Source organism: Archocentrus centrarchus, chromosome 19 (assembly GCF_007364275.1).
Source record: "Archocentrus centrarchus isolate MPI-CPG fArcCen1 chromosome 19, fArcCen1, whole genome shotgun sequence".
Classification (NCBI taxonomy): domain Eukaryota; kingdom Metazoa; phylum Chordata; class Actinopteri; order Cichliformes; family Cichlidae; genus Archocentrus; species Archocentrus centrarchus.
In genome coordinates this window covers 14,753,316-14,776,358 of record NC_044364.1, presented here as the reverse complement: position 1 = coordinate 14,776,358, position 23,043 = coordinate 14,753,316, and the positions used below count along the sequence as shown (strand labels likewise).

Genomic DNA, 23,043 nt, shown 5'->3' with positions numbered 1-23,043 from the left:
AACCCCATGTGAAGCAGATCGACAGCAAATCCTTTCTTGTTACCACTTCTCCATGGCTGCCACATGCATTCTGCAGCATAGATGTGAAGTTTCTGCGTGTGAAGTGATTTGTTTTCCATTTCCCTGTTGTAACCTGTGGCTCTTGAGAGTTCTTTTCACACAAAAACAGATGGAGCTGACAGGTGTTAGCTGTAAGCCAATTAACACGGCAGGATTAGGTGGTGTGCCGTGTTGTGACTTCTTACATCTCAAGTTTCGCTGTAACTGTTTGATAACATACTTATGAGCTGGTTTTTGGAAACACTGACCTGCTTTTGTTTTTTTTTTAATTAGCTATAATTTTCTCTGAAATACAACACTAAAACACCACAGTAATGCCTGTAGGTTTTTATATTAATCTTTTGTACCAACGTTCTGTTTGCTTGCTTGGTTGTTTTTTCTTGCATGTTATTTAAGTCATATGACTGCACTGAGTGAAATGCATTTTGTTTATAATTTATATTGTAGCGCAAATAGAAAACAGAATTTACTCCACTTTTTGGATCATTGTGGTTTCGGGGTACAAATCAATACATTAAAGCAGCTGAAGGAAAAATGTGGAAAGTAGGTTAATATGCTAAAATGCATCTGTATCATTGTTGTGCAATTTTCACATTAAAGCTGTCCGATTGTAGAACTCATTACATCATATATAAAAAAAATAGCATTCAGCTCTTGTGTGAAAAATCCTGCTGCAAACATAAAATGTGCAGTGCCAAAAACAGCTTAATATAACTGTCCATTAGCACTGATAAAAGGCTGCTAATCTGTCATATAGGTAATCAAAATTCATTTGTTCATTCACCAGATTTTCTTGGTGTTAACTTTAGCCATGTAGGCTCGAAACTCTTCGCTCAGACATCAGCTTAAGTGATCCAGACTCAGCAGGGTTGCGATTTAAAGTATTCTTGGAGAGTATAATACTTTGCTCCTCTGTGCACCCGTCTGTCCTCTATTATAGATGTAGGGTTAAAACGCTTGACCAACATTTATACTGTTACAACTGGATTTTATTTGGACTACAAGTCAAATCTTTGTGGCGTATCCAACTTTTTAGTCATAGAGTGAACTACTTTGTTTAAAACATAACAAAGTTACCAGGTTAAAAAAAAAAGAAAATCACACAGACTGCACAGTTTTCAAAGTATAATTGTAATTTTATTTTTTTTCTATCAGAAACAATAAATAAGCCATAATAAAGATATCATATATGTCAAATGGTCTATCAAGAATGAGTGATTTCATTTCCAAAAGTCTTGATTCCAAACGTAGAGGATGCAGGGTTGCCAGCAGGGCAGAAAAGTCAAAAAAGGAGGTCAGCATCTTTGCAAAGCTCTCCATTTCTTTTGCTTGTACAGCATTGTGATATCCTCAAGTATTTTACCCCTCAGGCAAAAGTAAACAACTTAAGTTATTAAAGGCACACAGCATGCATAGCACAGGAGGTGAAATACATTTAATAATGTATTTTTTTAGGTCTCTGCTGTTGACAAAATGTCAAATTTGTGAGGAGACTGCAGAGCTGACTTTGTGTTTGAGTCCAGAGGGTTTGACTTCACATTCAGCCACTTCAGCGATGGCATGTTAGACAGCTTCTCCAGTGGTACTTCTGTAGAGGAAAATTTACAAGAGAAAAAGCTCAAACCAAGCCACGTAATGATGCACCTTTCTGACAAAGAGGACGCATTATTATTTTTTACCAGTAATGTTATTTCCTAGAAGGTCAATCCTCTCCAGTGTGGGTATTTCAGTGAGCTTATCAGGGAAGATGGAGAACTTGTTATTAGCCAGATTGATGCTGGTCAGATGCTTCATTTCAGCCACAGCATCAGGCAGTTTGGTGAGCACATTGCCTTGCAGATCCAGTTCTGAAAGGTATTTCAAGACAAGAGTAAAGTGAGGGATCTCTTAGTTGTTTTTCAACGAAGACATTCTGTCAACACATGTGAGGTGAACAGCATAAGATCAACAGCATACAAACAAGAACACAAAAGCACAACCTTTTTTTTTTTTTTTTTGAATGCATTAATGAATCAAATGACTATCCTCTACCTCTGAGCTGAGTGAAAGTTGTAAAGAACTTGCTAGAAATGGCCTTCATCTCATTGTCAGCCAATGTGATAACTCGGATGTTTTCTGAGACACTCCTCAAGACCTTGAACACTCCCTCTGGGAAAGAAATAAGCATGCATTGTGACAGGTCTGTGGAGAAGAAGAAGAAGACAGTTATAAGATAATCAAGTGTTAACACTCACACAGTGTGAATCTTATAATTGCACTTCATTTGTTATTACTTATTATGCTTATAATTACACTTTGGCATTTCAAATTAGCCTCACTCAGGCAGTCAAATCTAAGCCTATGTCGCCACCTGCTGGTACTACCTCAGACAGCCACAATAACAACTTAATTCATTTGCTCTGCAACAGAACAAAGATTAAGTGAGAAACAGAGGAAAGGATGTGATAGTTTATCTTACCCACACTATCTTTTCCCTCTTCTACAGTAGCATTAATCCTCCGGGCCACTTTTGCAACAGCCTCAGCCATTTTTCTGCATTAACTGTTCCTAAGAGACACAATACAACATTACCCTTGAGACATATCCCCACATATAAATGGTAAGACAATAAAATAATAACTACAGTGGATGACTACACTCTATCACTCAAAGCTCCTTTACATGTTGGCTTCCCAGTGAAGTCAGCTCAACACAGTCACTGCCTGTTGTAATTTTAGTCACAGGCTAAAAATGCACTTCTGACAGTAAATCTCATCAAAGATTGCGAGCACTGATTTATATCTCCCTACATGAACACACTTTGAGGTTCAAATGATACTCTTTTAAACTATTTGTTTTATTTTTGTTGTCTTTAACTTAATATTTTTTAATCTCTGTAACAAAAAGGATATCCCAAATTTCTGAATCAATGAAGTATATCTTATTTTATATTTTGTTCTGTCTGAAAATAAAGAAATACAAAGAAATGGTGAAAAGCTCAAAATTAGTAAAAGTTATTTATCAGAAAAAAGTTGTTGATTTAGTTTCTGTCAATCATAAAAATGAACTTTTTTCCCCTCATACATTCAAGTACTTTGATTATAATCCATTGAGGACTGCATCTTGTATTTCAAGAAGGATTTTTTTTGTTTGTTCCAGTATTTGTCATTTACTTTTGATCAGTTTTATTTGTTATTGTGCCCATATAAAATGTGCTATCAAACCTAGTTTTTTTGCTTGGTATTAGTCACTATAATAACCTGTATGTCAAACATGGTTGTATCAGAGGCACTTAAGTATCACAAACTGAATGAAAACTCTATATAAGCATCCATTCATGTTCTTCTTCTGGCTCCTCCCTTTAGGTGTTACCACAGTGGATCATCTGCCTCTAGCTCACCTTGTCCTAGCATCCTGCTCTGTCACACCAACCCTCTACATGTCCTCCTTCACTGCATCCATCAATCTTCTATGGTCTTCCTCTTTTCCTACTGCCTGGAAGCTCCATATTCAGCATCCTTTGTCCAATATAGCCACAATCCCTCCTCTGCACATGTCCAAAACTATGTCATTTCTAATCTTGTCCATCTTGCTCACACCCAATGAAAATGCTAACATCTTCAACTCTGCCACCTCCAGCTAGGCCTCCTGTCTTGATAGCGCCACTGTCTCCAAACCATTCATCATAGCAGGTCTCACAATCATCTTGTAAATCTGCCCTTTTACTCCTGCTGCTGTCACAAATCATCCGTGACACTCATCTCCACCCCACTCGCCCTCTCTTCTTCACCTCTCTTGTGCACTGGATGGTTAACCCCAGGTACTTAAACTTCACTATTATCTGCTCCCTGCAACTTCACTGTTATACCTGTCTCCCTCTCATTCACACATGTATTCTGTCTTGCTTCTATTGACTTTCATTCCTCTGCTCTCCAGAGCATACCTCTACCTGCTCCCTACTCTCACTACAGATCACAATGTTGTCTGCAAACATCATAGTCCACGGAAACTCCTGCCCGCCCGGATCTCTCAACCTGTCCGTCACCACTGCAAGCAAGAAGGGCTCAGAGCCGATGCCTGATGTAATCCCACCCCAACCTTGAACCTGTCTGTCACGCCTACCACACACCTCACCACTGTATTGCTGCCCTCATACATGTCCTGCACCACCCCCACATACTTCTCTGCCACCCCTGACTTCCTTATGCAATAACACCATTCCTCTCTTGGCATGCTATTATAGTTTTTTTTTTTTTTTTTCCTAGATCCACAAAGATACAGTGCAACTCCTTCTGACCTTCTCTACGTATATTTCTCCATCAATACTCTAAAAGCAAATATTGCATCTGTAGTGCTCTTTCTCATCATGAAGCCACTACTCACTGATTATCACTCTCTCCTTAACCTAGCTTCAACAACTCTTTCTCACAGCTTAATAGTATGGCTTATCAACTTTATCGCTCTGTAGTTACTACAGCTCTGCACATCACCCTTGTTCTTGAAAATTGGTACCAGTACACTTCTTCTCCATTCCTCAGAAATCACTCTCCAAGATTGTGTTAAACAATCTCATTCAAAAGTCCATTGCCCTCTCTCATAGACATCTCCATACCTCCACAGGTATGTCGCCTGGACCAACCACCTATCCATTATTTGTCCTCTTCATAGCGGCCCTCACTTCCCCCTTACTAATACTCAGCACTCTGACTTCTTCCATCCGTCCTCCTCATGCTCTAATTTACTTCATTCACGAATAAGTATCCATTCAACATTTTAAGGTTTTAAGGAACAGCACACGTTTATTTAGCTGTGAAAATTAAATTTCCTAAAATTGGACAAAAGTGAAATTAAGTAAAAAACTAAACAAAACGCATATTTTGAATAAATAATAAGTTTTAAAATATCTGGTAATTTGTGGTAAAATAATATTAAGGACAATTTATAAGATTTATGGTAACTGGAATCACAGAGTTTCACATTTTCCCCTCATTATTAAGACGCAGCAAGTCCTCAAAGTGGAAACTGAGACTAAGTAATGCTATTAAATACAAAATTTATGTTAATATAAAGAGCTTTATGTCCACTTCAGACATACACTTGCAGACTAATACAAATTCACCGGCTGACCTGTAGATATTACATGGGTCATTAAAGCCAAGCAAAAATAGTCACTCACCAGTGTTACCGAAGCAGATAGCTGCCAGTGTTAGCTTACGTTAGCTACAGCTTCTCAACCCACCCGGCAAGTTTAACGAGTGTGTATATTTAGACCGGGATTGGCTGGCTCACCTGTTTGCTGCTATTCTTTCAGTAAGTAAGTCACATTAGCATCACCTCATATAAGCCAAGAAGGTAGCAAACAATGCAAAAGAAGCTTCGCTCGGGTTCGGTTAGTAAAGCATGAGCTACCTTTAGCCTACTAACAAATATTCACGAGTGTCAGTCCTGCGCGCTGATGTTGCAGAAAACTAAAAAAAAAAAAAAAAAAAAAAAAAAAAAGTAAATAGCTTTATATACAACTTCCCTCTTAAATAATGATTTACACTTTACACTATTATAGTATAGAAAGGATGTGTATTTACTGAATATAGGTCTTTATACGGGTACGCATAGCAGACATTATAATTTTATATTGTAGGGCTGCATCGCACAATAATAAATCACCAGTTGTTCTCTCATAAACCTGAAAATGGCTTCCACCATAAATAATAAATAAAAAAGCTCTAAAATATACTCAACACGTATAAAACAGTTTTTAAAATGGTTGCTAGTTAATTCGACTGTAATCAAATAGGTATCCACATTTGCCTGACTGGAAACTGAGATTAGGAAGTTAAATGCTGTTTTACCTCTGAGTCCCGGTCAGCTATTTTTTCAGTTTGACCTCCGCCATAGTCATGAATCTAGCAACTTCCTGGTTAGTCAGTATATTTTCAAAGGCTTTAAATACAATGAGCTCTATTGCTTCAGAAGAATAGAACCTAGTTTAGCATTGTTACAACTAACTGCAACCTTAGAGTATTGGCTGGATATTCCTCTCTTTTACAATGCTTTATTTTGAATGTGAGAGGAATTTGGCAGTCACTTGCTGTAGGTGACTGAAACAAATAGAAAAGCCCATCTGTCAGTGCTGGTTCCAGATAAGCTATTGATCATGGATCGTGCATGATCATGGATCAGTTTTTAAAAAACTGTTTTTTATGAAATTTGGTTTGATGCCAGGTTAAGCTATCATACTTAATCCTGTTGCTAAACATAAGCTTCAGTGTTATGTTTGCAATTAAACAACAATATTTTATAGAACATCTAGCCAGATAGCCACAAAATACATATTCCATGTGCAAAATGTACATATAAGTATTTTATTATTTACAATAAATAGACAATATTATTACAATATACACAAAAGGTAGTGAACAATAAAAATGTGCTGAAATATAAATCAGCATTACCATATCATATTTACAATGATAAAAATTGATAAGTTAAAGGGAATCAACTTCAGATTGTGACAAAAGGTGTGTTTGTATTTTGGTCCATCTTAAAATAAAACTATTCTTCTTACAAGACAGAGCCTACATTACACATCTAAATTTTGTCTCCACATGAAGCTCTGACACAGTTTTGCAGTGCTTTCTTCCATCTGGCTAAGTGTTTTTTAATTTTTTTTAATTTATTTATTTATTTTTTTAATTTATTTCAGAAATCACTTGTTTCTTTGGAGAATTTCTGTACTGTGTTAGGCCTGCTCTGCAGCGCAGGCCATACAGCTGCTTTTAGCTTTCACTGGCACCCGCATTGATCCACAATCATGTCTTCGTGGTGTCGAAGGAGCATCTCTCCGTTTTCGTAGTACAGCATGCTTAACGGGCTCATTTTTGTTGGAGCGCAGCAGGGTGATGCCACTCTGTCAGGGTGGAAATGTTTCAGTAGACTCTGGAGAAAGAAAGACAGACAACGGATAAATTATGGATAATTGCAGTTCTGTAAATAAAGATACTTTCTCTAACACAAATGCAGGAGATCTTTATCTGTCTCCCAGAGAATCATCTGTTAACGCTTCATCATGACACTTGGCACACTTGAACTATAAAGCTTTTTGTTCTTATAAGCTGTTTGTTATATGTTTTTTGTATTTAACTTAATTATTTTTTCATGACCACTGTTACAAAAGAATTTCACATATTTGGGAAGAGTAAAATATATCTTATTTTATTTTATATTTTGTTTATAGTATCTAAAAAGAGTACAAACAGATTTGTTATGATGAAAAGCTTCAAATTATAATGTTTCACTAAATTATTAAATAAAAAATTAGGGAAATTAGTGAAATAATTTATTTGATTGTCAGTAAAAAGTTCATTTATTTATGTCAGTCATGAAAATTAACTTTGTTTCCCCATATATTGTATTTCAAATACTTTCATTATGCTCTATTAAGTATTGTATATTATAGTTAAAGTCAAAGAAGGATTTCTTTTTATTTGTTCCAGTATTTGTGATTGTGCATCTCAAAGGTAAGAAATGGATTCCAGACCGGAAGAATGGGAGTGTATGAACATGATTCTTTTTTTTTTTTTTTTGTATCACACTCTACACTTACAACACCTTTAATGCGTGAAAATGTAAAATAAAATCTAAAAGTTAACCCTTCCCAGCTCTCTTGGTTTTTTCTAACAACCCATGGAGCCCAGTTTTCCACATAAAAATCAAAAGGATGTGATGTTTATGCATCTGTTTTGTTGCCTTGCCTCAACTCCTCTCTTCTGATTCCTTACGGCAACAAAAGTGTGCAACACTAACTAATGTTAACTTATTCTTTCTTTATTCCTTTGCAGCTGATGTTATTTATAAACCATCGCCAGATTCTTCCAGCATTTTTAAGTCGCACCTTAATGGGTAACCTTAGCTTGTTTGGTTTCTGTCATTATTGTTTGCAAAATATTAGATGAATGAATATCAAACTGCATTTTTTAGTAGTTTGCTGGTATGTCATCTGCATTCACATTTACATGCTGATCAGAGTATTTCAGTTACTTTTTTGTCATTTTTAGTTTGGTTAACTACACTTTTGGGCAACAAAGATAAAGGAATTATTTTAGTTTTTGATATGTTATCCCTACTCCTCTCTACTGTTTTTGAACCCCCCCCCTTAGAGAGGCACTCCCCCGTTTTTCTTCAGTCCCAACTGATGTGGAGGCAAACCCAAGTAATACAATCACGAAATCAGACAGCCTCCACTACACACTTGACCAGTATGTAGTGCATATGCACAATGACATTTCCCAGATCTTACACAGCAAACACATCATCATAGCTAAATGTCCAAGTCTTAATGTAAGGAAAACGCCATACTTATGATGCTGACTGCTTAATGGTTGAATTTATTTTTTACTTATTAGCTATCCATGCAGACATGGATGGACACTATAATAAAAAAGAAAGCTGACTTTCTTAGACTGAAAAAAACAGTGAGGAATAAATAACTGAATAAATTCAGTTGTTTGCATGATAGATAGATAGATAGCTAGATAGATAGATAGATAGATAGATAGATAGATAGATAGATAGATAGATAGATAGATAGATAGATAGATAGATAGATAGATAGATAGATAGATAGATAGATAGATAGATAGATAGATAGATAGATAGATAGATAGATAGATAGATAGATAGATAGATAGATAGATAGATAGATAGATCCATCCATCATTGCCCCTGATGCATCCATCAGCCAGTGAGTGTGTGCATTATGAATTTTTAATAAGTGCTTAAATGCATACAATAATACTTGGTATGAATGTATGTAAGAGTAAAAAACTAGATAGGTACTCACCTGCATGTAGGCATGATTGGTTGGATTTAGGTCAACTCTCAGAGGACTAGGGCAGGAGCCTTCACAGCGGTAGGCATTGTATTTTTTAGGAAAGACAATCCAGGACCCCCAGCCAATCAGGTTAAAGTCGACAAGAAGGTCCACTTTGCGACAGAACAATTTTTCACTCACTCTTTTGAACAGCTGTGGGCTTCTTGCTGTTTGCTCTCTCTGTCCCCGCTTGCTCCTGCGCCTCTTTGGCCAGTGGGCCTTTTTGATTTCAGCAGGGGAGAAGAACTTGGATTGTTCAGCTGTATGGAGCAAGCTCGCTTTAGTCGTTGAGTTTTCGTCAGAGCCTGTGTGTGAGAAGACAACGAGTAAGGCCCGGTCGCTCACGTCCTGCTCTTTTGCCACACTTGCTACATAAACAGGCTCATCGGGAAGAGAAAGGCCTCGCTTTTTCTTTATCGCTTTCCTTCTTCTTGACGCTCTCTTGTGTCGAATTCTTGTGGTTGAGTTCTCTTTAAGCCAGCTCAAGAGTGGGCTTGTCATGTTGAATACTTTCCAGCTCTGTGATGATGTGACTAGTGATGACTCTGTGAGCCGTGCCACCAGCTGCTGCTCCTGGTCACGCTGGTGATACACCTCCACACTGATGTTGGAAATATTCAGTGTCCGAGGAAGTTTGATTCTCAACTCTGCTGCCTGGATTTGTTTGTCAGCCCCCAGGGCGTGGAGGTCAAAGGTCACCACCCAACATTTCTGTCTGTACATCAAGCCTGATGAATTAGCACAATTGACAGAAGAAAACAGAAGAATTAGCACAACTGAAGAGCATTTTGTATCACACAGCTTATAACGACTGATAACTATGCCAAAATTAGGATCTTGATTGTGTATTACTGATGCATATAAACCAGCCAGTGAGCACCTGTAGAGGAAATAACCATTATTACAGCCTATACCAGCTGATTTAAAGAACATGCAAGTTCAAAAGTGGCCTACTGTTACATCATTGTTCTGTTTTCTTTGTTTAGTGAATCATAAGAGATATTATTTTAGCCTTGAATGTTTACAAATTGCCTTGCACCAGACTGGTGAACTGTCCAGGGTGTACCCTGCCTCTCCCTATGGCAGCTGGGATTCAGTCCCCAGCGACCCTGAATTGGATAAGTGGAAGAAAATGGATGGTTGGATGTTTCTCATTAATTAATTAAATTAAAAACGTATTTCCACCATAACAGTAATCAGGTTTTGTCAGATGAAATCAAGCAGCGAAACATTTTATGAACATGCGGATGTATTTGGTGAGATAAAATATATAATTCCCTTTTGATAATTTCGTCTAGGACTTAATGATTATGGGATTTCAGCAATCAAAGCTGCTTATGCTTATGCTTATAATCCATTCATTGTGCTACCCTCAGGAGCGCCTGCGCTGCGCCAACATCTGTAAAGAGACTCATTGTGATTCTAAACAGGTGTGGTTCAGATTAATCCAAGAGATGAACGCATTTTAAACATTTAACTTTTGTATTGTCCGCTGCCTATTGAGTCTGACTCTTGATCAAAAGTGCAAATGACCCGCGCTATTAATCCACTCAAACCAAGCACGCAGCCGAAACCAATTATTTAGCACATCTCTGCTTCTCCCGGCTTCTGCATATCCTCAGTCAAATAAACAGGTAGTAACTCTAACACTTTGCAGAGATGTGAAATTAGATTCGGCAGCAGGGATTGTGGGGGGTGTCCTGCGCTGATTGCTTGTGCCACCGTTAAATCCCCAGCTCTAATTTAATCAAACCAAGTGCGAAAAAGAACTAAAGGAGGTTGTTGATTTGACTAAGCAAGAGATTTGTATAGGGGGATGTCTGGCGAGGTATCTAATCAACATCACCTATTTAGCAGAGAAGAGGTTTGCTTTGAGAATTAGAGCCAAAACCGGCCTTTTCACATGCTTATCCTTCCATGGTTATTCACCTCCAAAGCGGGATGTGGATTGAAACCCTCTGAGGTCGTCTGGCACGCAGTGTTGACAGGACAACAAAAACCCCCTAACATCTAAGCGGGTTTATTAATGGTAGAGAAGAGATATGACCCCAGCCAAAGATACAGAACATGAGTGCCAAACTATTCCCTGCACATTTATCACAAACAAATCAAGGCATTCTCATAAAGCAATAAGCCAGCGCTTACTTTTAGCCATCATACTCTTCACGGTGTCTGCTTGTTTTGTTGCATCTTGTTCCGTAGTATCCGCAAGTCCGGAGAAGTTCGACCTGAAATTCCTGTAAAGTTGCATCATGTAGCTTGGCAGGTGATATCCAGCTCCTCGGTCCATCAAGGCAAAACGGTGCACCGGCTTTATAGGAACTCCATCACTGGGTTTATGAATCCCCTGAGCCAGCAGCGCCAGCAGAGAGGCATGGAGCGCAACACCCAGTGCTCCCCATGAGCGCATGTTTTTGCTCGGTTAATGACAAATTCCTCCTCTGGGAGAGCAGGGGTGCCTTATATACTCTCACCCACCCCCTTTCACGTTTAACAAGTAGCTGAGAACATTAAAGGAAATTGACATGCGTCCTCAAGACTTGTTACCTGACAGCTCATCATCTATTCAGTTGGTAATGAGGCGCCTGGGTGCGTGTTTACAAGGAGCGCAGGTTTTGTTTGCACCATTTTCTTTGGGCTTCTGCAGCCTAACTCCCCATCCTTGGACTAATTGTTTCAGCTATTTGCCTTACACTAATTGTTAGGCTTTCCCATAGTCTAATGCAGTCTACTACGGGCCCCCCGAAATGGACAACAGGGACAAGGAATGGGCCCTATAACCCCAAACCAAACAACAACTATGACAACAATAATTAAAACGCGCATCAAAACATCACTGCAGTCAGTAATATAGGAAACGTACATGATATTTATATTGTACCTATTCATAACTTGGTCTGACTAGGCCGAGGCATTTAAATTATACAAGAATATTACGATAAAAGATGAAAACAGATAAAACAGGCCTAGCTCAAACTGAGATAAAGTCACTGAAAACTTAATATAGACCGGTGGGACAGACAGAATCAAACAGGAAACACATCTTATCTCGTTCATATGTAGCTTTAAGAAGTTCACTTCTAAAAGTTATACTGTGGGCATACTTTTTCCTTTAATGTTAAGAAGTAAGCTTCAAGTAACTTTATTTACATAATAATATACTAGCCATTATACGATTTCTTAATTTCTAGGTGGTTTTCTAAGACGCACAACAGCAGTAACGTTTTACATTTTTTATGCAAAGTTTGCACGCCAATATTGTGGTTGCAACAAACAGCATCAGTAGATGGGTTATGGCAGGCTGCGCATGCGCCATGCGTCTTCATTCACGTAATGAAATCCTTTTCCTCGAGAATCTCCCGAGAAAGGATACAAATTAATGGATAGTTTGCAACCATCTCTATAAACAGAAAAGCGGTGCACCTTGGCGACGTCCTGTACACCGGAAAAGCCGAGCTCCGAAAATCTGTTTTCTTAACTGACCCTTCGCTTTTTCACCTACCGTGTGCTGAAATGGTGAGTAGCTTTAAAGTTTACGGCTCTTTTTTGCACGAGCCATGGCAGCCTAAAAAAAAATGTTGGCATTTTTGCCGTTTTTGGACCCAAGTCTTCATCTAGATTATTATCTGCAGTAAGTATGGCTTTTGCACTTTTGCTTGGACTAGACTTCCGCAGTGAAGGATATTTTCATGATGTGCTTGTGTGGCTGATGGGGCATACATGTGCTTGGCAGCCCACCCCCCTCCGCGCTCTCCATGCCTGCACTGTATTGTGCACTGGATTGGACGCAGACGGTGATGAAAAATACAAAGTTGGGCAGACCACGATATGCAGCTGGGGCACATCAGCATGTAAATGTATAAAGCTTTGCTCAAAAAACAAAACATTCCCCCCCCCCCCCCCCCGCATTTTCTGTGATGTCCAGAGGTGATACACTGAATAGATGGCGCAAACTTTTGAAATGCATGAAACTTACAGTACTTGCATGCATATAATAAAAGGTTTGACAACCATAGTGTGTTAGTGCTGCGTAATCCATTTGCATTTCATATCCAAATATTGGATGTGTACTAACAATGGGTGTATTTTATATGGTAGCACTCATAAAACTGGAAGGATTAGCCAAAACAAATAGTTCTACATATGAATAACACTAGCAAAAAAACATAATCAAGAGTACACACACACACAGTAGTTGTACATGTGTAGTACAGCCAGTATGGCAGTGTACAGGGCAAGTAGTAATGTGATGTTATATCTTTGCAAAGATTTAATGCCTTAAATATTTATTGATTTATTAGGGATAATATAAAGTATAAAGACAAAGCACATGATGTTCTTTGATGTATTGTGTTGTTGTCAAGGCCTTTGTTTACTTTGGTCCTTCCAGGTGGGAGAAGGCTCCTCTGTTTATATCACTTTACCTCATGTCAAGGGGGAAGAGTGAAACTGGCTGTGATTGACTAGATCAAACCATGAGTATCAGTTAATCAAGAGCGAGAGCACGAAACCCCTGGATGAATGAACAGACTGATAACTCAGTGATGAGCTTTTAGTACAGGGCATTGATGAGAAACTTAACTCCTCCCACGTGTAACTTAAAAAAGTTGTTTGTTTGGACATGCCTCATAAAGAGCCCCAATCATTTATTTCCAAAATGAATCATAGTGGATTTGTTCAACTGAAAACTGAAAAATGCAAAACAGAGGTTCAGTTAGGTTCAGCTTTCCTTAAATCCCAGTGCTGGTTGTTGAAATTGATTCTTTGGAGGCATATTTGCAATCTTTTATGTGAATATTGTGCCAAGTCAAGGTCAAAGCCACTGAGTCAGTACTGAGAGGGGCCAAATCTGGAATGTGGTGTTGCGGGTCCTACCTCCCCATCCTCCTTACATTTCTTCTTTTCTGAAGTCACACAATAAAATGGCTGACTGTCTCCCTTCCTTATAATGACACTATAAATAAAAGGTGACTGTAATAAAACTGCTAGGACTTAATCAAACACTTGTAATCTGCCATATGCAAGTTTAATTATACTGTACATTACTAGCGACATAAATTAGACATGCAGTGTAACACAAATGGCTCTTTGCTTTAACAAGTAGGGTTTCTGACAAACATGTTAGGTTTTTTTTTTTTGGGGGGGGGGGGGGGGGGTTGTCCTCACTGGTGGTGGGTCATAAATTTTTTAGGTAACTCAGCTGTGATAGCTAATGTTAGTGATGGTTGGATGATTGATTAACTTTTCAACAAAACTGATTGTTTTCAGATTTTTACTGACAGATTTTCAAAAAAAAAATAAAATTGTAAAATTACAGTTCCGGCAAATAATGAGACATTGGATGCTACCTTCTCATGTAAATCCTATGCAATAGTAAACTGTCATATAATATTAGATTATTATTTATATTTATATGTATCAGGACATGGTTTATCTTGTGGTTTGTTCAGATGCAACTTTGCAAACCTAAGCTGTGCTGCCATGTTTTTTTTTTTTTTTTAGAAAAGAGTCTTTCTCTGGGCAGTCCATTCAGTCTTTTTCTACTTGGACTGTCATGAACTTTAACATTTAACATACTAACATACTAGGCCTGTAGAGTCTGGGATGAAGCTCTTGGGTCTTTTTGCAGTTTCTCTGAGCACTGCATGGTCTGACCTTGGACTTAATTTGCTGGGATGTCTATTCCAGGGATAATTGGGACACCAGCTTGTTTTCTACCTGCGAATAATCCTTATAACTAAAACGCTGGACTTCAAATTGTTTGTATATGGCCTTGTAGCCTTTCCCAGAGTGATGGGCAGCAACAATTGGTTCTCTAAGATCATTGCTGATGTCTTTCCTCAGTGCCATTGTGTTAACACACAGCTGAATGCTCCAGAACAGCAAACTGACAAAACCTCTTAGAATTGATAAGTTGGTGTATATTTGTCTAACAAAATATTTTATATAAAATAATATATTTGGAGTTATGCCTTCCTTTCAGTAAATATGATTCAGTCATATGCCATGTTACTCTATGGACTGTTAATACAATTTAATTAACTTCCCAGTGGGCACTATTAATGTTTTCTGATTCTGATAAAATAGTTGTCTTGAGTGAATCTTTTGTGTTCTCTAAATTAGATAATTATCTCAATGCAGTTGTTAATTTGTACCACAAGGTGTCATATTTGATCGCTGGACTCAAGAGAATATTGCACTGTATATCCACACAGAATATGTCCCTGTAGGTATTTGTGATTAGTTATCATTTCATCTTCCCAGGAGCTTTGAGCTGCTGAGGTATTTTTAACTTGACAGTGATTGATAAGGGAAACATTCTGAGTTGGCAATAGTGTCCCTGTACTGTATGTTCCCTTCTTTACGGTTGCTCTTACAAGGCTCTTAGCAAACTGGCTCTCTAGAGATAAGACAGACACCCGACCTGAGAAAAGATCTGAACAAAAGAGGTGATACAAGCCGTACGGTCCTTTTCCACTGAGGACATTAAGTGGAGAGGATGTTTTTTCAATCTGCCATGGAACATCCTCTTATTTTAAATTATGCTTTTTTCCAATCTAAAAAAAAAAATGGAAGGAAGTGAGGTGTATGAACCTGCACCTACATGGGTCATTTCTTAGCTTTGTGACACTTGACTAAAAACACTTAACTAAACTCAGTTTTGTTGTTACATCTGGATGATTTCTTCGTAATATATTTAGTTTTGATTACAAAATCTGCCCCCCAAAAAACAAGCATGTATTTGTTCTCACTTCCTGGGTGGATTCATTCATGTTTTGAGGTTTGCGGGCCAAGGGAGGGTTTGGTTTCACATTCATGGTGTTGCAAGAACATCAGAATCTTTGGCCTGCGCTGCTGCAGGAAGGAAGGAACAGGTGTGGCAGCACTAGATTTTACATCCATATCTCGAAAACGACTTACCACTTTTGCAAATCAGCTTGATGTGGACATTATCTTGTGACAGATTTGTGATTGCACATACTTTTGTAAGAAAACATTCTCACAGGCAGCCCACTCAGAAGATAAGCCTGATGTTGTTGGGTGCTGTGTTTAAAAATTTGGAGTCTGAAGTGTAAATACACTGACAGGTAAGTTTGGGAGATTTTCTACGCAGGTATTTCGCAACCAGATGCTGTCGGCTGCGTTCTTGCCTTATTCAGACCTTAGGATGTCTGCTGTTTGAAGAGCTGACATACCCTTAGTGTTATGACTATAAAAGGTACAGCACACAGGTATTTGCAGCTTAAACTCAAGCTTAAATCTAAGTATTTGCCCAGCTGTAAGCCTGTTTACTTTCAACATGTCATGTGTTAACTGCTAATGAATGGAGTAATTAGAGCATTGCAGTGAATTAGGCTTATGTGATGCAGTTGTTGGTGTTGCAAGTGTACCTTACATTCTACAGTGAGGGTTCGCTGCTGCGTCTGCTCGTAATTTGTGACATTTTATGTATTTATCGTTGCTGAAAGGTCCGTGTGCTTGGAAGGTATTGTGCTGCCAGGAGGCTCCGGTTTATGATTGGATAGTGAAGTGGATGGTGAGTAAGCCTCTCTGGGTCCGCCTCCACATCCTCTTCACACACACTCCTCCCAACGCACATGCACACACAGTTTCATACACGCACACACAAATCCCAGCAACCTTGCACCTCATGCGCAGGGGTTGCATACAGAAAAGTAACAAACAAACCAACAGGGGAGCCTGCCTTAACTCATCTAAACGTCAGACGAAGAGCCGTGCTGCCCCCCGACACACACGCACACGCTCCCGTCTTTTCCTGCTCAGTGGCTGTCTGGGATCTGTCCTTACTGAAGGACATGTTCATTGACTTGCTTTATAAGGACATGTTAATGATGCAAGACTGCCGCCTGCTGTAGTTTGATCAGGAGGCAGAGACACTTTGCCTCACACAACAGAGAGATGCCAGCGGGGATGTCTGAGTGAGACCGGTTGGCTGCCGGAGATCTGTCATTTTGGTTCTTTTTAACCCATCATTTTCTGTTTTGTAATTGTGTTCCTCTGAGACCCGCGCACCCCTCGAGTGGTGGAATGAGCTGTTGAACGTCAGGTACAGTTGCGATAGTTTGCATTCTCTTTGTTGTGACACTTCTGTCTCTGGTTTGTGGTCGCAAGACATGTCATCAGTGTGTCTTTAAACAGTGTCTAAATTTCACTTTAGATGCTCGTGTGATTTTACATCAGACTTAAGATGCATCAGATATATTTCCAAAGAGTTTATTACATATTCACTGATAATACCAGTCATATTTGATATTCACATAGCTACATGGATTACATTCGTCATGGTATGTGATGCCTAAGCTCTCTTCTGAAGTGTTTCTCAACTCTCATTCCTTTGCCAGAGTGACCAGCACCTGTTTGAAATGATTCAGGAACCCCTCACATCTCAGAAAATGCTGTTAAGTCAGGATCTGTTTGCACTTGAACAAGTTTATCACTTCAGTCAGAGTGTAACGTGTCAACAACTTGGTGCAAAATCTGTCTGCTGTCACTTGGCCTGGTAGATTTGACAAAAATATTGTGGGCAGACATTGAGGTTTAGAAAAAAATGAAAACCACATTACTGCAGCCTTGAAATAGGAGGATAAAATTGCTGTCTTGAGATGAAATAAATTACAGGCAGGGTTTTAAAAATAGATTTGTAAACCCTTTTTAGCAGCTTGGTGTCAAGCTGTGATGAAAGCAAGAATGTGCAAGGCTAAAGGTTACTCGTGTGATTTATGTCATATCACTGCAGTAGCACAGTTTGTTTGTGTCTCAGTGGAATTTCAGCTTTTACTAATACAAAGTGCCTTTCATTTAGATGTTTTCCAGTCAGTGTGTGCATTTAGGCTGTCAGTCTGGATGATCATCCTTGAAGTGCAAAAGCTATTTCACATAGTTTGATCAGATTTGAAGATAGCATCCTCTCACAATGCATCACCCAGCTTCCTTTTACCGCAATGTGCTCAGAAAGAGCACGTTGCGGTTCTGAGCACATTGCTGGGCCATTCATTTTTGAACAAAAATAAACAAGTCATGAGCTGACACGAATTCACAATGAGGTTTTTGGAACAGTTGAAGGAAAACACACACAAAAAAAACGACTTTGTGCAGAGGAAGCACTGAGCTCATTTCCGTGCAGAACTGACATTTTAGGGCAGGAACTAGCGGTGTCCTGTGGAATCACGCCTGCAGCCCTTAACCTCATTGGTGAAATATGCGTACAGCTGCAGGGAGGAAGTTTCAGAGAGTACAAGTAAGCATTTCCTGTCAAGGTGTGCTTATACTTCCTTTGCTTGTGTGGGGGTGTGACTGGGTTCTCTTGAAGGGTTTTGCTGGTCTACGATGTGATGAGTGAGAGACTGGGACAATGTGTCATTGTTATTGTTAAGTAAAATTAGAATTGGATTACTTCAGACTTTTAATTAGCATACAACAAATTAGATTTTTTGAGAAAGATGCACATATTTGCATATATTGTTTGGATATTTCCAGACGTGACCTGACTGCACCGTGCTAAATCAGCCTATGTTGGTGTCATTCAGTCCTTAGGCTTTCAGCCTAAACATTTTCAGACTGAACAAGTGGCCTCCATGGAGACCAAAAATGCACAGGATCCTCGATTATTGAATTAGATGATACCAGTTTGCGCTGAATTTAGAATTTTAATGTGGCTCTTGCTGCCATGCTTGCGGCTGTCTTCTCAACCTCGATGTGGGAAGTTGTGTTGAAAGATTTCCTACGCGCTACAAAGTGATACCCATCTCTTTGAAACCCCTGCATCTCTTGTGAATAAAGGGTGCTCTGCATCCTTCCTCGGGGCCACCAACAGATGCATCCTGCAGCTGCAAGCTCCTTCCTGTCTGTGCTCAGACCCTTTTGTCTGAAGACGTTGCTACAGCAAAGTTGGGACACCGGCTGAATTTAAATGGGGCAGTCCTGAATGGAGTAACACTGATAGGCTGGCAGTAGCTTCTAGTTTCCATGGTCATAATCCGACTATGCTGTCACTGAATTTGAATATTAGTGCCATTGGCTTTCACCAGCTGTTCACAGCCTGGTTGGCAGAGTCATACACAAACACATAAAGGTGAATTCAAGATTATTGTTTTTGTTTGTGTGTGAATTTACTCATTTCATTGAATTCAACTTGTCTTTCATTGGCTGCAGCACTACTCTGGTGCTGCACTGTGTGTGTGTGCTGCACTACTCTGGTTGACATGTGGGATAAACAGCCTCTCTAATGAGTTGCCTTGATTGGGTTGCTAGTAGGATGTTTATGACTGAGGGCTATTTCTACACAGGCCTCCGCCCCGACTGCCCGCCTGGGGCGGAGACCAGGTCTGCCCATGCTGAAATCAGTGTTGCTGAAGAGCTGTTCTTGTGTGTAGCATGGGCTTGCAGCAGCAGTGACAGGCTGCAAAGTAAGACAGTGGAGAGTTTGCAGTATACCAAAAAAGCTACTGTATGTGCTTTAATAATGTCACATTTTTCTTGCTGATATGTAAAAGGGTAACATCACGTAGCCTCAACTATCAGATGTTTCACAAATAACCACATCACATAAGATGCGATAAGACATAGAAAGTTGAAGTGTGTGGCTGAAGATAATCTCTGTTCAGTGTTTCATGGCCTTCCACTAAACCACAGAGCAATGCATAACTGTGGTGGTGAGTAAAAGAAACCTACTGATTAAATGCTCTTAAAGGGACAGAGATCAAAATTAGCCTGCTATATTTACATCTGTTACTTTAAGGAATGCACAAAACAAAACTGCTTTAGGTGCCTTTTTACAAGGACATTTTACCCTAGTGGTGTTCAGAAGACCTCTCTTTATGACACCTTTGCTCTTTCACGCTAGTCCACACCAAGCAGGCCAAATGAGTGCAGTATTTTTCATTGCATGCCAGCATTGCAGAATCAGAGGCATGTGATGTCTAATGCAGCACCATTAGCATTCACAGTGCTGGCTATGCCTTTCTACTGATGAAAATTTGACACTTTTACTGCCACTGTTGAGGGCTTAAATGTGCAGCAACAAAGCCCACCCCCCTTTCAGCCTTCAGAGCTTGTACACAGAACAGCGAGGTGGCACGATGCCACAATATTCCTACTTTGATCGCGCTGTGTAAAAATGGGCATATCTTAAAAGTCAAGAAAAAAACTGACTTTTACATTTGCTACATCTTACATATTATACTTAGCTATACATTGTTTACTACTTTTTGTTTCTGTATCATTTATATAGCTCAAAATCAGATCCTGAATTTGCACGTATACAGCTTGGTTCATGTCTCCCTTACACATTAGAGATTTTGATTAAAAATGAAATTCCCATTCTTTGGGAGCATAAACTTGCATTAACTACTAACAATACCAAAACCCATGTAATAAAAGCAGAAGTTTCAAAACTTAAAAAAAAATTTAAAAATGACCAAACTGTTGTAGATTAATTAAGTTATCATTTCATGTGTTGCCCTCTGGGTCAAGTCAGCTGTGTGTCATTTTTGTGCATAGCCTGTTCCTGTGAAAGAAAGCTAAGCTTTAGCCATCTGGCTGCCAGATGTAGTGCTACTTTCCCTCCGTAGAGACTTGAGTCTCCTGCATGAATCTATTCCCCAACATCAGTCAGGAGAGGGAACGAAGACGAGGAGGATGTTGCCTGAAAACTAGAACTTCTGAAGTTTTCCCTGAATGCCAGGCAGCCTGGCACTTTGAACTCCCACAAGGGGTGTTTCCCTCCGACTGGGGGTGGCCGGCTGAATCCAAAGAAGGAAGATTTCTTTTTGGATGTGATGCCAAGTTCTCACACTCCTTTGGACCATGGCAGAAAGAAAGCAGCAAAGAAAAGGATCTGGAAGTACAGATTGCACCTCATCTCATGCGTAAGATGTTATATTTTACTGGATTGTTACATTGTGGGTGCTTTTTTTGTTACGTTTCCTGTGGTGGCCGCAAAATTATGCTAACAGAGAAGCTTTTGGTATGTCGTGGGGACACAAATAGATTTGTAAAGCTGCTGGAATACAGCATTGAAAACTTAGCTTCCTCCTATTGAATTTGAGGAGGGTTTCTGACTTTTTTATGCTTTCAGTCTTTTCATGCTGCTGTTATTTGATAGGAGTATGCTTACTAAAATCATATGATTATTTGAACTGCAAACCATCTATACCGTACATCTTTTCTATCCAAACTAGCAGACAAAATAAACGAATGTGTTGTCTTACACATTGTGCTTGCGAGAAGAGACTCTTTCTGCTGAATCCTAAGGTCTCTGAGTACAAGGGTTGACCTACCTTCTCACCTTCAGAAGCAACAAAGAGGACAGTAGCTGTGACTCATGCGGTACTTCTCTCACCCACAGACTCTCTGCAGCATGAGAGCCAACTCTATTCAAAGCTGGTGATCACACAGAGGTGCTTTGAGCTCAGCTGGTAAAAGACTAAGCTGCCATATGCCTGTGCTTTGTGACATTAGGTAGATTTTGCATTTGTTGGACTAATTTTGTCTTTGTGTTTGGGGACTTGATGTGTTACTCTGTCTATTTAGATTAGGGGTATAGATTCCCAGCCAGTTGCATGTTACAAGTGATGTTTAGGAGCAATGATGCTCCAGCCTGAAGACTTGTTTTTTTTATCTGCAGAACTCCCTGGAAAGTTTGCAGTTTATTCAGAAGGGAGACTATTTTCTTGAAACCTGTGGCCGGCTCTCATCGGGGACTCTACCCCTACCACTATGACCATGATAAAATTGTGGAGAAATGAAATTGCTGGTTAAGCTTAAAGGGGGGATTTTATGAGTCATAGGCTAATCTGTGCTCTATGCATACTCTCAAAAAAACTGATAAAAACTGCTCAAAAAAACTTCTCAGAAAACTGATACTTTTTATAACATATTATTGCTCATGACTTATTCTGTCGCATAGCGTGAACACAATTATTCTGCAGCTTTTTATGTTATAAAATGATTGCCAGATAGTTTCCAGTAACCAAAATCTGATCAGTTGCTACCAGATTCTGCAAATTCATAGGTGTACGCATTTTTATAGACTGCAGGATCATAAGCATCAATAGGGTTATACACTGCATACAAATTTAATGAGAATCAAATCATCTTTATTAAACCGGTGGGCAATCATGACTCAACCTGCAAGAAAGAAACAAATTGTTACATTGTGGAAGATAAAAAAATTTGCATACTAACTGGAAATGTATTTATAACATGCACTGCTGAGTAACACTTTCTTCTAACCTATTCTTTGTTGTAGTGTGAGACTAGTACTTTTCACACCTTGAGTATGTTTGTAGGTGATGTCACTCATCAAATACAAACTACTCTATGTACTGGCGCTGCGTGATGGGGTTTGCTTCCTGTGTCTGAGTCCGCTGCAATGTCATTTACAGCAGCTTGTGGAGCATGGGTACAACTGCCAGTGCCGCACCACAGCCTGTTTCTGTTGCGTCGCCGCTTGAGAGTGTCCATGGTAACGGGATGGCTGACAGCAAGCAGTCTCTTTGCATGAGCCCCTTCCAGACAGTCAGCATCCACAACAACAAGGCCAAGTCCATCATCACCAACAAAGTTGCACCTGTTGTCATCACGTAAGTTCCTCCCCAATCTATGTTTTCACAGTTGGGTGTGAAACCTTTTTGATCACTGTGGTGACCCCCCCCCCCCCCCCCCCCCCCCCCCCCCCAGCTTCCAGCCACAGTGTTTGCCCCCATTATCATCTCTTTTGTCAATCCAGGCCTAGCAAATAGCAGCTGATAATTGAATTGCCCTGGCTATACCATCCAGACCTTGTTTTGTGTTTTGCATTGCAGATACAATTGCAGACAGGAATTCCAGATTCACGATGACATACTCAAGACCAACTACAAAGTCGGTCGGATATCAGACACTTTGCCCGAGCACTACCTGGTGCAGGTAAGGATGCAGCGCTCACCTCGTAGCTGCAACAAGGAACAACACTGCCCCAGCAAAGCTGTGGAGTCATCTCACCAGCCTTTCATTTTCACATTTACATGCCCAAATTGCAGGAACATTGTCATGCGCTGTTTTATGATCAGAGGCAGCCATTTAAACAGGAATGTTGTCACCTTCCTATCAAGGCTTTGATCTGCTCTGTCAAC

General features: G+C 39.6%; 3 protein-coding genes across 6 annotated transcripts in view; 1 reads left to right on the top strand and 2 right to left on the bottom strand.

The window, feature by feature from the left end:
• Positions 1-1,222: 1,222 nt before the first annotated feature.
• Positions 1,223-5,935, bottom strand: lrrc20 (leucine rich repeat containing 20). 3 transcript variants are annotated; one of them, XM_030755623.1, is made up of 5 exons: positions 5,889-5,935; positions 2,519-2,607; positions 2,092-2,241; positions 1,740-1,907; positions 1,223-1,648 (listed from the first exon to the last, which is right to left on the bottom strand). In XM_030755623.1, the coding sequence occupies exons 2-5, from the start codon at positions 2,586-2,588 to the stop codon at positions 1,512-1,514; spliced, it is 525 nt and encodes a 174-aa protein (XP_030611483.1). In that variant the 5' UTR covers positions 2,589-2,607; positions 5,889-5,935; the 3' UTR covers positions 1,223-1,511. The 3 variants fall into 3 exon arrangements, with proteins under 3 accessions (XP_030611483.1, XP_030611482.1, XP_030611481.1); XM_030755622.1 differs by lacking the exon at positions 5,889-5,935 and adding an exon at positions 5,329-5,465; XM_030755621.1 differs by lacking the exon at positions 5,889-5,935 and adding an exon at positions 5,216-5,461.
• Positions 5,936-6,822: 887 nt separating this feature from the next.
• ndr2 (nodal-related 2) lies at positions 6,823-11,318 on the bottom strand. The gene is made up of 3 exons (XM_030755748.1): positions 11,054-11,318; positions 8,879-9,636; positions 6,823-6,975 (listed from the first exon to the last, which is right to left on the bottom strand). Exons 1-3 carry the CDS (start codon positions 11,316-11,318, stop codon positions 6,823-6,825), a joined length of 1,176 nt encoding a protein of 391 aa, XP_030611608.1.
• Positions 11,319-12,252: 934 nt separating this feature from the next.
• Positions 12,253-23,043, top strand: part of pald1a (phosphatase domain containing paladin 1a) — a 51,659-nt gene continuing 40,868 nt past the window's right edge. Inside the window, exons 1-3 of one of the 2 annotated variants that reach the window (XM_030755035.1) lie at positions 12,253-12,424; positions 22,315-22,512; positions 22,735-22,837. In XM_030755035.1, the coding sequence (XP_030610895.1) occupies positions 22,328-22,512; positions 22,735-22,837 (288 nt within the window). In that variant the 5' untranslated portion in view covers positions 12,253-12,424; positions 22,315-22,327. Of the gene's footprint in view, positions 12,425-16,836; positions 16,977-22,314; positions 22,513-22,734; positions 22,838-23,043 lie in introns of those variants that run through there. The other variant, XM_030755034.1, reaches the window with a different exon arrangement.

What these genes read in the sequence shown, in the direction of transcription:
- ndr2 (XM_030755748.1), bottom strand. Translation starts at nt 11,318, where the DNA reads ATGCGCTCATGGGGAGCACTGGGTGTTGCGCTCCATGCCTCTCTGCTG. An exon ending in GAAGAGTATGATGGCTAAAA is followed by an intron (nt 9,637 to 11,053) that starts GTAAGCGCTGGC and finishes CTAATTCATCAG; the next exon opens with GCTTGATGTACAGACAGAAA. An exon ending in CCAATCATGCCTACATGCAG is followed by an intron (nt 6,976 to 8,878) that starts GTGAGTACCTAT and finishes TTCTTTCTCCAG; the next exon opens with AGTCTACTGAAACATTTCCA.
- lrrc20 (XM_030755623.1), bottom strand. Translation starts at nt 2,588, where the DNA reads ATGGCTGAGGCTGTTGCAAAAGTGGCCCGGAGGATTAATGCTACTGTA. An exon ending in AGAGGGAAAAGATAGTGTGG is followed by an intron (nt 2,242 to 2,518) that starts GTAAGATAAACT and finishes TCTTCTCCACAG; the next exon opens with ACCTGTCACAATGCATGCTT. An exon ending in AACTTTCACTCAGCTCAGAG is followed by an intron (nt 1,908 to 2,091) that starts GTAGAGGATAGT and finishes AATACCTTTCAG; the next exon opens with AACTGGATCTGCAAGGCAAT.